The following is a 12,139-nucleotide window of genomic DNA, read 5'->3' on the forward strand; positions in this document are numbered from 1 at the left end:
TTCTTGCTGATATATTGCGACCTTTCACTGGAAAAACCACCTCTGCGGTACTAAATTGTACTCACCTGGTATCGACAATCAAAGGCATTTCCCTGTCCCCAGACGACCTGCTTGTCAGTTTTGATGTGGTGTCCTTGTTCACCAAAGTCCCGGTACCTGACACCATCGCTATCATTGAAGACCTGGTTCATCAAGGACTGCACACTGATGTACCCCCCCCCCCCCTGGTGAGACATTGCTTATCCAACACATACTTCACCTGGAATGGAACTTTCTACAAACAAACTGAGGGCACCCCAATGGGCTCCCCCCTATCTCCGGTTGTAGCCAATGTATTCATGGAAAAATTTGAAACTGACGCCATCCAGACTGCCACTCTACGCCCGACCTTATGGAAGAGGTACGTGGATGACACCTTTGTCATCTGGCCACATGGCCAGCCTGCTCTAGACCAATTCTGCGACATCAATTCCATACACCCAGCCATCAGATTTACCATGGAGGTCGAAAATGATGGCAAACTACCCTTTTTGGATGTCTTAATTAAAAGGAGACATGATGGTTCAATGAGCCACTCTGTCTACAGGAAAGCTACCCATACAGATGCTTACTTGAAACCGGATTCTCCTCCACCATCCATCCCAGAAGAACTCCCTCATCAAGACTCTATACCATAGAGCCCAATGCATTTCCGAACAGGAATACATTACCAGTGAACTCAAGCACGTACACCAGGCTCTCAGGGCTAATGGTTACTCCGACTACACAATCCGCAAAGCCATCACTCCAGTCATGAAGAAGGATCCTCTTGTGGAGCCACTCAAAACCATCACCTTACCCTACATTGCAGGGGTCACTAAAAAGATCTCCAAAATCCTGAATAAACACAAGATCCAGGTCCGATTCAACAGAGTACATAAAATCCGTGATCTAGTTCCATCTTGTAAAATATGCTGTTCCAGACATACAGTACCCGGGCGTTTACAAACTAAAGTGCCTCTGTGGTAGTAGCTACATTGGAGAAACCAAACGACATATCTCGGACCGCATCCGCGAACATAAAGCAGACTTGAAACACGGTAGAACGAACTCCTCTGCCGTGGCAGATCACTGTTATAATTCAGTGGGCTCACATGACATTGACTTCTCCAAGACGGAGGTTCTTTGCAAACCAACCGGCTACCATGAGAGATTCGTTCATGAGGCCATTCACATATACAAGCACAGAGACAATTTCAACCGAGAAGTTGGATTCTGGCTTAGTAACCATTGGAAAGATGTTTTAAACCATTTCCGTTCTTAATTGTATTTTACGATGACCTTCAGACCGCAGCTCTTTCGCTGGCATTGACTCTTAATACCTCTCACACCACGGTTAATGGTATGGTTTACAACATGGAGTATAACAGCGCCTCGCAGCTGTCTCTCTCCCCCTCCTCTGTTCCGACCATGGATGAACTCGTCCGTCTGAACGGGACCCGTAGCCATCCGTGTTGCTAAAGTTGAGGGTAAGAATCCACCCATTTTTCGCCATATAGCATTGTGATATATAATGACTTATTGTTGGTAGCTTAGCTGATTGGAGAATAAAGTTTATTGATAACATTGAGGTAATTTATATTTTAGTATTTTTATTGGTTCACTATATAGTATTCATTATATATTGTATTGTATACCCAGTTACTGTGAATAGCTCAGATGTGTAGGCCTTGACTTCAACATATCCATTTCTGTGACCAGTCACAAGCTAATCACTCAGTTATTTCAATGCTAAATTCGCCTAGTTATTTCAATGCTAAATTCTCCTGTTTGATGTGTACTAGGTGCCTCGGTGAATGTATATGCTCTGACTTTAACATAGCTATTTCTGTGACCAGTTACAAGCTAATCACTCAGCTATTTCAATGCTAAATTCTATGCTAATTCCTTTGTCAAGGGGTGCCTCTGCGGATGTGTATACTTTAACTTAGCTATTTCAATTCTAAATTCTATGCTAATTCATTTGTCAAGGGGTGCCTTTGCGGATGTGTATGCTTTAACTTTAACATAACCTTTTCTGTGACCAGTCACAAGCTAATCACTCAGCCATTTCAATGCTAAATTATATGCTAATTCCTTTGTCAAGGCACTTGTTTCTTCTCACACAGCTTAAAGGTCGTGATCTCAGCGTGGCTTTCTCACTCCAGCGCTGTCCTCCAGACAGTCTCGTCCCCTTCACCTGATGAAGGCCGCTTGTGTTGTGGCCGAAACGTCGTGAGAATATTATTATTTTATCAATTTATTATTTTATTCTCATTCTACGTGACTGTACCGAAAGAACCAAAGAAGATGAATCCTTGCAGTCACGAAAGCTTTAAATCGAAGCTGAGAACAGTTGTGAACCCCTTAATCTTACAAAAATGCATATTAAACACACGACTGCGACACGTGATATCACAGACACGGCAATCACCACAGAACACATGGGTAAGAGATGATCACATTTATTCAACGGGTCTTGGGTGCAGACAGAACAAAACATGGTCTTTAAAGTGAACGTCGGGTGTAGCATATCAACGTGTTAATGTAAAACGCCTGTAAATTCAGACTGTACGTTCTTTAAAGGAGAGTTACAAATGACAGTACAGATCAGGTATTCTACAAAACGGGAACATTTGCATCGCTCTCCAATGTTAACTCAATTATGCCGAAGCTCTCCCACCACGCGGTGCGATCATTCCTGCACAAGCTCCCACAGCTAGGAACGAAACGTCGGACATTTCGCCCAATAACTCGTGGTACAATCCGCAAACACATCGGAGAGCCATGCAGCACACCCGCGTACGCAGTGGAACATTTGAAAGGTGTATATTACAAAGATATTCTAAGATAGAGTATGCAAAGGCTGTAACGTTAAAACTATTGCCACTTACAGTGTCAGTTTTTCTATTGCAGCATTCGTCAAAGTTGCCAATTCGGGAATGACAAAAAAACCGCTTACATTTCCGAGACATGACTGTCTCAGTCATATGACCAAACCCCCCGCCGCCAACCTCGCCTTAATTTTGTAAGCAGAAGATTCCACATTACATACGCAGTTAGCTAAAAAATATAGTTTCATTCGTACGTTATTTTCCGCCAGCAATACAAAAATGCACCTGTGCCTCTATAACCTCTGAAAGATAAATGCCAAACGAATGTGCTGCTTTTCTTCAGGCCATGAACACGACAGCAGCCCGTTGTGGTGGGGGTTGTGCAGTGGTCGGTTGATTCGAGATAGGTTGGCATCGTGCGCCGTGACTGCTCCACGGGCAATAACCTCCCAAAAGTGCGAACACCGACAACCCCTGCCCGTTTGTTCATACAAATACAACCTACGGTGGGAGAGTTGCCCACCCCTCTTAGACGTACGTGGTCTTCACATTCGTCGTTTTACTGGTAGGAACGAAGTTGTAAACTGAGTGTACCAGCCTGCAATAGATTAATGTGTCCGTCCGTCCCCTTTCAATACTTTAACGAAGTGAAATCTCGTGCTGTTGGGTGTAAAATCAGCAATAGACAGCGCAGAGATTTGTCCTACCAGCCCACCCTACAGGGACCTGTTAAAAGTAAAAGCGAACACAACGGTACACAACAAGCTGGCCAAGTGGGGCCATAACGTGGGGGCCGTAACATGCGATGTCAAACTTGCGAGTGGAATCCACCGACGTTTGGTGGCAGAACGCTGCGCTCTTATAATGAATGTGCACGCGTATGCAAATGTTATAACGGTTTTGTATTTTTGTTCAAACTTTTATATTTTTTCAAACTTAAAAACTCGCGCTCTGATGCTATGTGTATACATGTACGCAATTTAAATCCACAGTTTTCGCTCTCTTTAAGTGGCTGTGTACGGTTAATCGTGGTAATTCGCTATGGTGCACAGACATTATACGATGTCGTTGCCTATGTTCATATGACAGTACTTGTATACAACTTGAAATATAAATTGTTCATTAATGGTGCACTTTACGAATGTTAAACCGTGATAGAAAATTTCCACGACCATCACTTGAACTTTGTATACCAACAATCAACATACATTTTCGTAGTAGTAGTCATGACAAATACCTTTCTATTTATATATTCTAGTAAAATAAATAAGAACTACATCATCTGCACTCTAGGTGTATCCTTCCTCCACTCGCACACAGGAAAACCAACCTTAATAAAATCGTTAATCGCCAATAAAATGAAAGTTAATGTTTGAAACGAAAATGAAAACATAATTTTAGCATACATGAAAATAAAACAACTCAAATATATAAACTAATTCGTCTAAGAAGTCGTTGAACAAATATTATTTATCTTTGCCTACTGTTGAGTGTTGTTCCACAGCAGACTTTTTCTACGCGGAACATGTCCATAGCAAGCGACAGAGGGATTGGACTCAGGACTTCGCTAAACATCATGTAAACGACGAGGGCTCCAAATGAAATCATTTAAAATCCGAATCGCACTTAGAGAGTGTTCAAGTTGTATTGGCAAGCACAACCTTAGATTGTTGTGCATGGCGGGCAGTCGGCAGTTACTACACTGGCCTCGGCATGTGCTGTCAGGGTGATTAAATCGGCTGAACCACAGTTAATTTTTTTAAACCAAAAAAAGAGAGTGCATAACAAATGAAAGCCCAATGTACACTTGTGGAGATGCCACGATGTGCTGCAAGTGGATGTATATATACGTGTGTATGTTGAACTTCTTTCGCACCGTATGTAGACAACCGTGATAATCTGAGGTGCGGGGGAAGGACAACAAACTAAACACAAAAAACAGTTCTAAAGAAATTAGTTTTCAATTTGCCCCAAGGCAATTAGACTGCAGACTCTTAAGGATGAAGATGGGTGGTGAAAGCTGCCATCTTTTCCTTATATAATAAACCTAGCAATGTTATTTAATCAATAAAATATAAAACTTATTTAATCAATAAAATATAAAACTACGACTGTGTGAGTTACTGTACAAATGTAAGGTGTATGGTGTTGTTATAATACAAAAATATACATGCTACACATTCAATATATCTAGTGCAAGACAAGCTTATACAGCGTCTGCCAAATATTGGTTACATGGCAAGCGACTTGCAGGACTTAAAAACAAGGTAAGCATCAAAGAACGTAGGAACAAGTCATAGCAGTACTTGTAATACAACTATGTCATCTATGTTATTGCCTTTTAATGTACATAAATTGTTTACTGCTTTCATACCTTCTTGAACGCGATGTGGCTGCAGTGTTGGCGCTCCCACAGACCCAACAAAACAAACCAAATCAATGTAACAAAACTCCAGGAAAGAGGAACATTTGACGTGCGGAAAAGAACGTTATTTATTGGGTAAGCTTGCGCTAGAGAGCTTAAGCATAGCTGTATTTATTTTACACTCGACAACTATACCGCCATATTCTTGGTTCTTTCGGTAAAGTCACATAGAAGGGAAACAATAAAATAAGAGAAACAATAAAATAATAAAATATATATAAATATATTCTTGGTTCTTTCGGTAAAGTCACATAGAAGGGAAACAATAAAATAATAAAAATATATTCTTATTATTTAAATATATTTGATTATTTTATTGTTTCCCTTCTACGTGACTTTACCAAAAGAACCAAGAATATGAATCCCTGCAGTCACGAAAGCTTTAAATCAAAATTTAATTATACCGCCAGTTTAAAAAAGGCTTACTTTACTGCTAAAGGGTTGACATTCTTGGGTAAAGAAAACAAGTTACATGTAAAAAATACAGCCAATGATAAAGCAATTAAAATAGCTCCACAGGCACACTGCAGCACAGTGGAGAGTTTAGTTTTCCAGAACATGTCGAATTCTCGTCGCGATTCCACACCACCGACAGAACGAACAGATTTCCTCACTGCCATCTTCATCCCGTTACCTAAACAAAGACAAGAGTGCATTTGTACCGCGTATATTTAAAAAGTGTGGTAATGCTTATTTGCACGGTTGTTAATTGTATACGGTGCGCAATATAATTGTGTACCCAATTTACCACACCCCCACCCCATCATGTGCACACAAACACACTTACACTATTGGCTGGTCAATCAAATCCACTAAAAGTGGCATGCAAACAAACAAACAAAACAAAAATCAAAATAAGGTCATTACAAATGATTTGGCGAAGCAACATTCAGATGGAATATAAAAAAACAACACAATTGCCATCATGTGTGTATATGCGTATGCACAGTAAGGCACAGTAAGACTGGGAGCAAAGCTCCGCCGTGCGTGCAATGACCCATTGTAGCAATATGCGCCACGATTTTTCTACCCTAACCCCAACACAATCCCCAACACGTGTTTCATGACCTCTCACATGTTACTCGCCCAGCCAGGACTGTGCATTTCCTGCCTGCAAAGGTGGCGGCGTGTCCATCAATGCGCATTGCATTATGGGTGTCCATCGATGGAAAATGAACAAGCAGCTAAATGATAGCCAACATGTAAATTTTTGTGCAACCCAGTTAATATTCTCAAGACTGAAAATCAGTGGCATTTAAGTCACGAAGAAGCCTGTTAAAGCAGCAGCCCCTTTTTGTAATGTCCGATATTAAGTGGGTTACACCAAAATCAATAGAGCCATCATACTGTGGTATATTAAATAATGCACTCCACAGCAGTCAATGTAGAAGTTACAACAGCACTTGCTAAACAACAATAAAAAACTACATGACACTGGATCAGTGCTCTACTTGGGCAAAATTATTAATCGAGGTCAAACATATAAAAGTACAAAAAATCCCCAAAGAGTGACATATTAATACCACATGACTCTCAATTTTTTTTAATGTTGTATCTGTTGACACAAGGAAAAACAATGAACACATTTGAGATTAGTACAGATGGTGATGTGATTGACTAAACATGAATAGTGCTCTGTGCCTACACCGAGCAGCACAAGCACATGATTTAAAGCGCATGAAAAAACAAGGACAACGTTTAAACAACAACACGATCGAGAAGCACACACATGGAGACAAATGGATTTTCCTTGGGCCTAACAAGCCAGTTTCGTTGAAAACAGAAGGGGATTTTTTTTACTCTTTGGTTTTTTTCTGGTAAAGTCACGTAGAAATAAGAAATAATAATACAATTACATAATAGCATACGACGTTTCGATTGCAATGCAAGCAATCATCAGGCACAGAAGAGCTAAATTTAAGAGAGGAAACACAGAACCGCAGATATATATAGACACCTAAGTAGAGGGAGTTAACACAGTGACACAAAGAGAGACACACGTATGGAGCACAGAGAGATAGGGTCTCTGTGCCGAGGCCTTAGCATGTAGGGGAGACAAAGAGAGATGGAGAAGCACATCAAATCGAACACGATTTAGTAAAATTTGGAAACAATATAATGCAACACAGAGGGTCGGTCAAAACACAATTAACGCATGGTCTGGTTGATTACGTTATTTGAAAGATTGCTAAATTATAAGTTAAGTGTGAAAAATTGAGAGAGAGATAAGAACCTATATACGGAGATACAAAAACAGACATATAAGTAGAGAGAGAAGAAGCAGAGACACAGAGAGGAATATAATACAATACAGTGTAGATAGCAGGCCAACATAACAGTCAACACTCTACCTGGCTGATTACGTTCCTCTAAGGATTGCTAAATTTAAGAGAGTGATAGAGTACAGATCGCAGACACATATATAGACATCTAAGCAGAGAGAGTTAGCACAGAGACATATAGAGAGAGACACACATATGGGACACAGTGAAACAGTGTCTCTGTGCCGAAGCCTTAAATAGAGGGGGGGGCAGAGACTGAGAGATAAAGGGATACAAATTAGCAGGGACTAACTTGGAGCAAGAGGAGGCACACCACACACATGTGCATGTGCTGCGGAGAAAGGTTTAATTCTGCAGTGAAATTACCCAATATGCAAAGAATGTCCAAAGGCGATGCATCCTACTAGAGTGAGGGAAAAAAGTATTTGATCCCCTGCTGATTTTGTACGTTTGCCCACTGACAAAGAAATTATCAGTCTATAATTTAATGGTAGGTTTATTTGAACAGTGAGAGACAGAATAACAACAAAAAAATCCAGAAAAACGCATGTCAAAAATGTTATAAATTGATTTGCATTTTAATGAGGGAAATAAGTATTTGACCCCCTCTCCATCAGAAAGACTTCTGGCTCCCAGGTGTCTTTTATACAGGTAACGAGCTGAGATTAGGAGCACACTCGTTAAGGGAGTGCTCATAATTTCAGCTTGTTACCTATATAAAAGACACCTGTCCACAGAAGCAATAAATCAATCAGATTCCAAACTCTCCACCATGGCCAAGACCAAAGAGCTCTCCAAGGATGTCAGGGACAAGATTGTAGATCTACACAAGGCTAGAATGGGCTACAAGACCATTGCCAAGCAGCTTGGTGAGAAGGTGACAACAGTTTGTGCGATTATTCGCAAATGGAAGAAACACAAAAGATTTGTCAATCTCCCTCGGCCTGGGGCTCCATGCAAGATCTCACCTCGTGGAGTTGCAATGATTATGAGAACGGTGAGGAATCATCCCAGAACTATACGGGACGATCTTGTCAATGATCTCAAGGCAGCTGGGACCATAGTCACCAAGAAAAACAATTGATAACACACTACGCCGTGAAGGACTGAAATCCTACAGCGCCCGCAAGGTCCCCCTGCTCAAGAAAGCACATATACATGCCCGTCTGAAGTTTGCCAATGAACACCTGAATGATTCAGAGGACAACTGGGTGAAAGCGTTGTCGTCAGATGAGGCCAAAATGGAGCTCTTTGGCATCAACTCAACTCGCCGTGTTTGGAGGAGGAGGAATGCTGCCTATGACCCCAAGAACACCATCCCCACCGTCAAACATGGAGGTGGAAACATTATGCTTTAGGGGTGTTTTCTGCTAAAGGGACAGGACAACCTCACCGCATCAAAGGGACAATGGACGGGGCCATGTACCGTCAAATCTTTGGTGAGAACCTCCTTCCCTCAGCCAGGGCATTGAAAATGGGTCGTGGATGGGTATTCCAGCATGACAATGACCCAAAACACACGGCCAAGGCAACAAAGGAGTGGCTCAAGAAGAAGAACATTAAGGTCCTGGAGTGGCTAGCCAGTCTCCAGACCTTAATCCCATAGAAAATCTGTGGAGGGAGCTGAAGGTTCGAGTTGCCAAACGTCAGCCTCGAAACCTTAATGACTTGGAGAAGATCTGCAAAGAGGAGTGGGACAAAATCCCTCCTGAGATGCATGCAAACCTGGTGGCCAACTACAAGAAACGTCTGACCTCTGTGATTGCCAACAAGGGTTTTGCCACCAAGTACTAAGTCATGTTTTGCAGAGGGGTCAAATACTTATTTCCCTCATTAAAATGCAAATCAATTTATAACATTTTTGGCATGCGTTTTTCTGGACTTTTTTGTTGTTATTCTTTCTCTCACTGTTCAAATAAACCTACCATTAAAATTATAGACTGATCATTTCTTTGTCAGTGGGCAAACGTACAAAATCATCAGGGGATCAAATACTTTTTCCCTCACTGTACTTTTTGATGTAAGCACGGTTTTACAGGCTCCTGTCAATCCACTGCCGGACAAAGGCCACGCCACACACCGTATCCGTCTCAGTGGTTTCTTGACGTACTTAAACATGCTGATCCGTTGGGAGTTGGCGATGGGGGTTGCCCAGGATATATATCACTCATCACTGATGTAAACCGTGGCCAATAATTTAACCCAAGTGGCCGTATTCATAGCTCTATGGCGATGACCACTACTATATTACCACTCTCCCGCTGGAAATATATTTTAAATGTGCACTCTATTTTAGTTAATCCACCACCTTTAAACTAAACATGTAGGGAAAACCTGGATGTAATGAATGCTAAAGCCATTCCTAGCAGTCTCAACTGTTGTGTGTGTGTGTAATTGAAACACAGTAATTAAAATAAACATGCCATAATATATACCAAAGGTAACAGAGGCAAGAGTGTGCTAACCGGGAATCAACAATCCTACAAAGCACAACTTGGGAGTAGAGATGTGTAAACAAAAGTGACACCAAGGCCAGTTGAGTGTAACTCAATCCTGGACAGATTGCTGCCATGGTGTTTAGAGAGTCTCACTCTACTCAACATCAACATTCACAGAATCCACATAAACCGCACTGCGTACAAGGGATTCATATATCGCTTCCCCGATAAGGATGAAGTATCGATGGGTTTGTTATGGAGGAGCAAAACTAAACGACTCCACCTTCTCGTACGGATGTTTAAACCATGCTCCGAGCCCAATCAAAGGCTGCATCCAATAAGCACATCGGTGCAAGAAATACCAAGCAGCCGGCTTGCCAAACAGCATTCACTAGGTGTGCAAGCATGCGGTTCGGTAGAGTTTCCTGAATAACACGTGTGGAAAAAGACCACATTGCAAACGAGGGCAAGCACTTGCGCAAACACACACAGTCCGCATGCTGATGCTATGAAATCCGTATTAGAGCATTGTTAGTATGCACCATGCGTTGGCTAGTTAGTACGGTTAGGGTATTGGGATTGAGCGGCGGGGTTGGTACTTACTACCCTGGTTATCTTAGGGTTGCTCTCCCCACTCGGCTTGCCTGGGAGGGGTCAAGGTTCGGGGACAACGCTCCCAGCTCTCCCCAGAGTAGGGGCTTGCAGGTTCGTTGTGCATAGCGGACAAGCGTGGACGCATAACGGAGGCTCAGTTCCACACGCAACACGTTTATCAGTCGCACATGTTGTCTGTTTCGAAATCAAATATTCTACGCATATGTCAAGGTGCTCTTTTGCGATTGTACTGCTTATGCTCCTTGGGTTGTTAAGCTAACAACAGGAAATGGTATGCAACAAAAACGCGTTTTAAACCCGCTTACTCGCTATGAAATGTTATATAAATGTTCACGTACTGGTCATTACCTGCCAATGAACTAACGCATGCATCCCAATGAACAGCGCTACAAGTTAGGAGATGGACACTGTCCGGCATGCTCATTGTTAACGTGCGTTAATAAAAGGGTGGATGAGGGAATTAATGGAACAGCCATGTGAGTTTAATACCCATATTTTAAGTCTTTCCGTTTACCTTTTTGCAACAGGATTGTCAATGCCATGGGACTGTCTTGTCTGATAACCATTACTACCAAAATCCATACTGAAACAAAACATTGGCAAGATTCGTAAATTGTTTAAATAAATATGCAAAACTTTATTACGTGTAAAATTCTGTATTTAATGCAGACTATGCACTCAAGGCCACAGCATTCATAGGCTTAGTCGGAGCTGTTTCAAGCCCAAGAGCCAATGCGTTTGGGTTAGAGGCTTTAGATTGGCAATTGCATTGGCCCCGATTTAGGGGGCAGAGGCATTGGCCTGACGACGTTACTGCTATCGGCTCCATGCTGGGAGGCCTTTTCTTTAACAAACTTGAAACTGTCGAATGTCTTAAGGGCATCAGGCATATGCCGTCTTAGAATTTAGCCTCGACAATGAAGGATAGCAGATTTGATGACATGCAGCAATTGATTGAAGATTTTTTTGTGGAAAGCACTTGCCAGTGGCAGATCCTTCACAGCCCTGGTTACTGTTTGCACTGGCAGGATAAATTAAGACTTCGCCATGAACGCGTGACTTTTAGTTACAAGTCTGCTGAAACAAAAAACACTTAAAAAAACATATTTTAGAAGATGAAAAAAGCCATGGAAGCTATCATTATATTATATGGATCAAATCACAGCTGTGTTACTGTACATATTCATGTGGTGTGAAAATATTTGAATTGAATTATAAAATGGCAATCTACATTGTATGTCCAGTATAATGACTCTATATATAATAATTTTAATAATCAATTACTGTAGTACAATGTATTCGTATTTTTCACATATTACTTGTACAAAAGAGTGGTTATACTTAATGGTAAATTATTATTTTTGATGTGTGACAATTGTAAAAATAAGTTTACAAAAATTCAACTGAAGAAGAAAACATCTTACTTGGTCATAGGTATGTGTTCATCTCTACAAAAAATAAGGCAATTAATGATTACTTTTTATCTTTTAACACTGTGAGAATGTGCATTGTTCAGTCTATACCACT

General features: G+C 41.3%; 1 protein-coding gene across 21 annotated transcripts in view; it reads right to left on the reverse strand.

The window, feature by feature from the left end:
• Positions 1-2,467: 2,467 nt before the first annotated feature.
• PROM1 (prominin 1) overlaps positions 2,468-12,139 on the reverse strand; it is a 61,366-nt gene continuing 51,694 nt past the window's right edge. For 3 of the 21 annotated variants that reach the window (XM_076065930.1, XM_032950327.2, XM_076065928.1), the window contains 4 exons: positions 12,037-12,060; positions 11,127-11,195; positions 10,601-10,695; positions 2,468-5,911 (listed from right to left, as the gene is read on the reverse strand). In XM_076065930.1, coding sequence (XP_075922045.1) covers positions 10,614-10,695; positions 11,127-11,195; positions 12,037-12,060 — 175 coding nt within the window. In that variant the 3' untranslated portion in view covers positions 2,468-5,911; positions 10,601-10,613. Of the gene's footprint in view, positions 5,912-6,064; positions 6,090-10,600; positions 10,696-11,126; positions 11,196-12,036; positions 12,061-12,109; positions 12,138-12,139 lie in introns of those variants that run through there. The other 18 variants (XM_032950325.2, XM_032950328.2, XM_032950333.2 and 15 more) reach the window with 18 other exon arrangements.

The sequence above is a fragment of the Petromyzon marinus genome, chromosome 9, assembly GCF_048934315.1.
Source record: "Petromyzon marinus isolate PM22_M1 ecotype Great Lakes invasive population chromosome 9, UKy_Petmar_22M1.pri1.0, whole genome shotgun sequence".
In the NCBI taxonomy this organism is placed as follows: domain Eukaryota; kingdom Metazoa; phylum Chordata; class Hyperoartia; order Petromyzontiformes; family Petromyzontidae; genus Petromyzon; species Petromyzon marinus.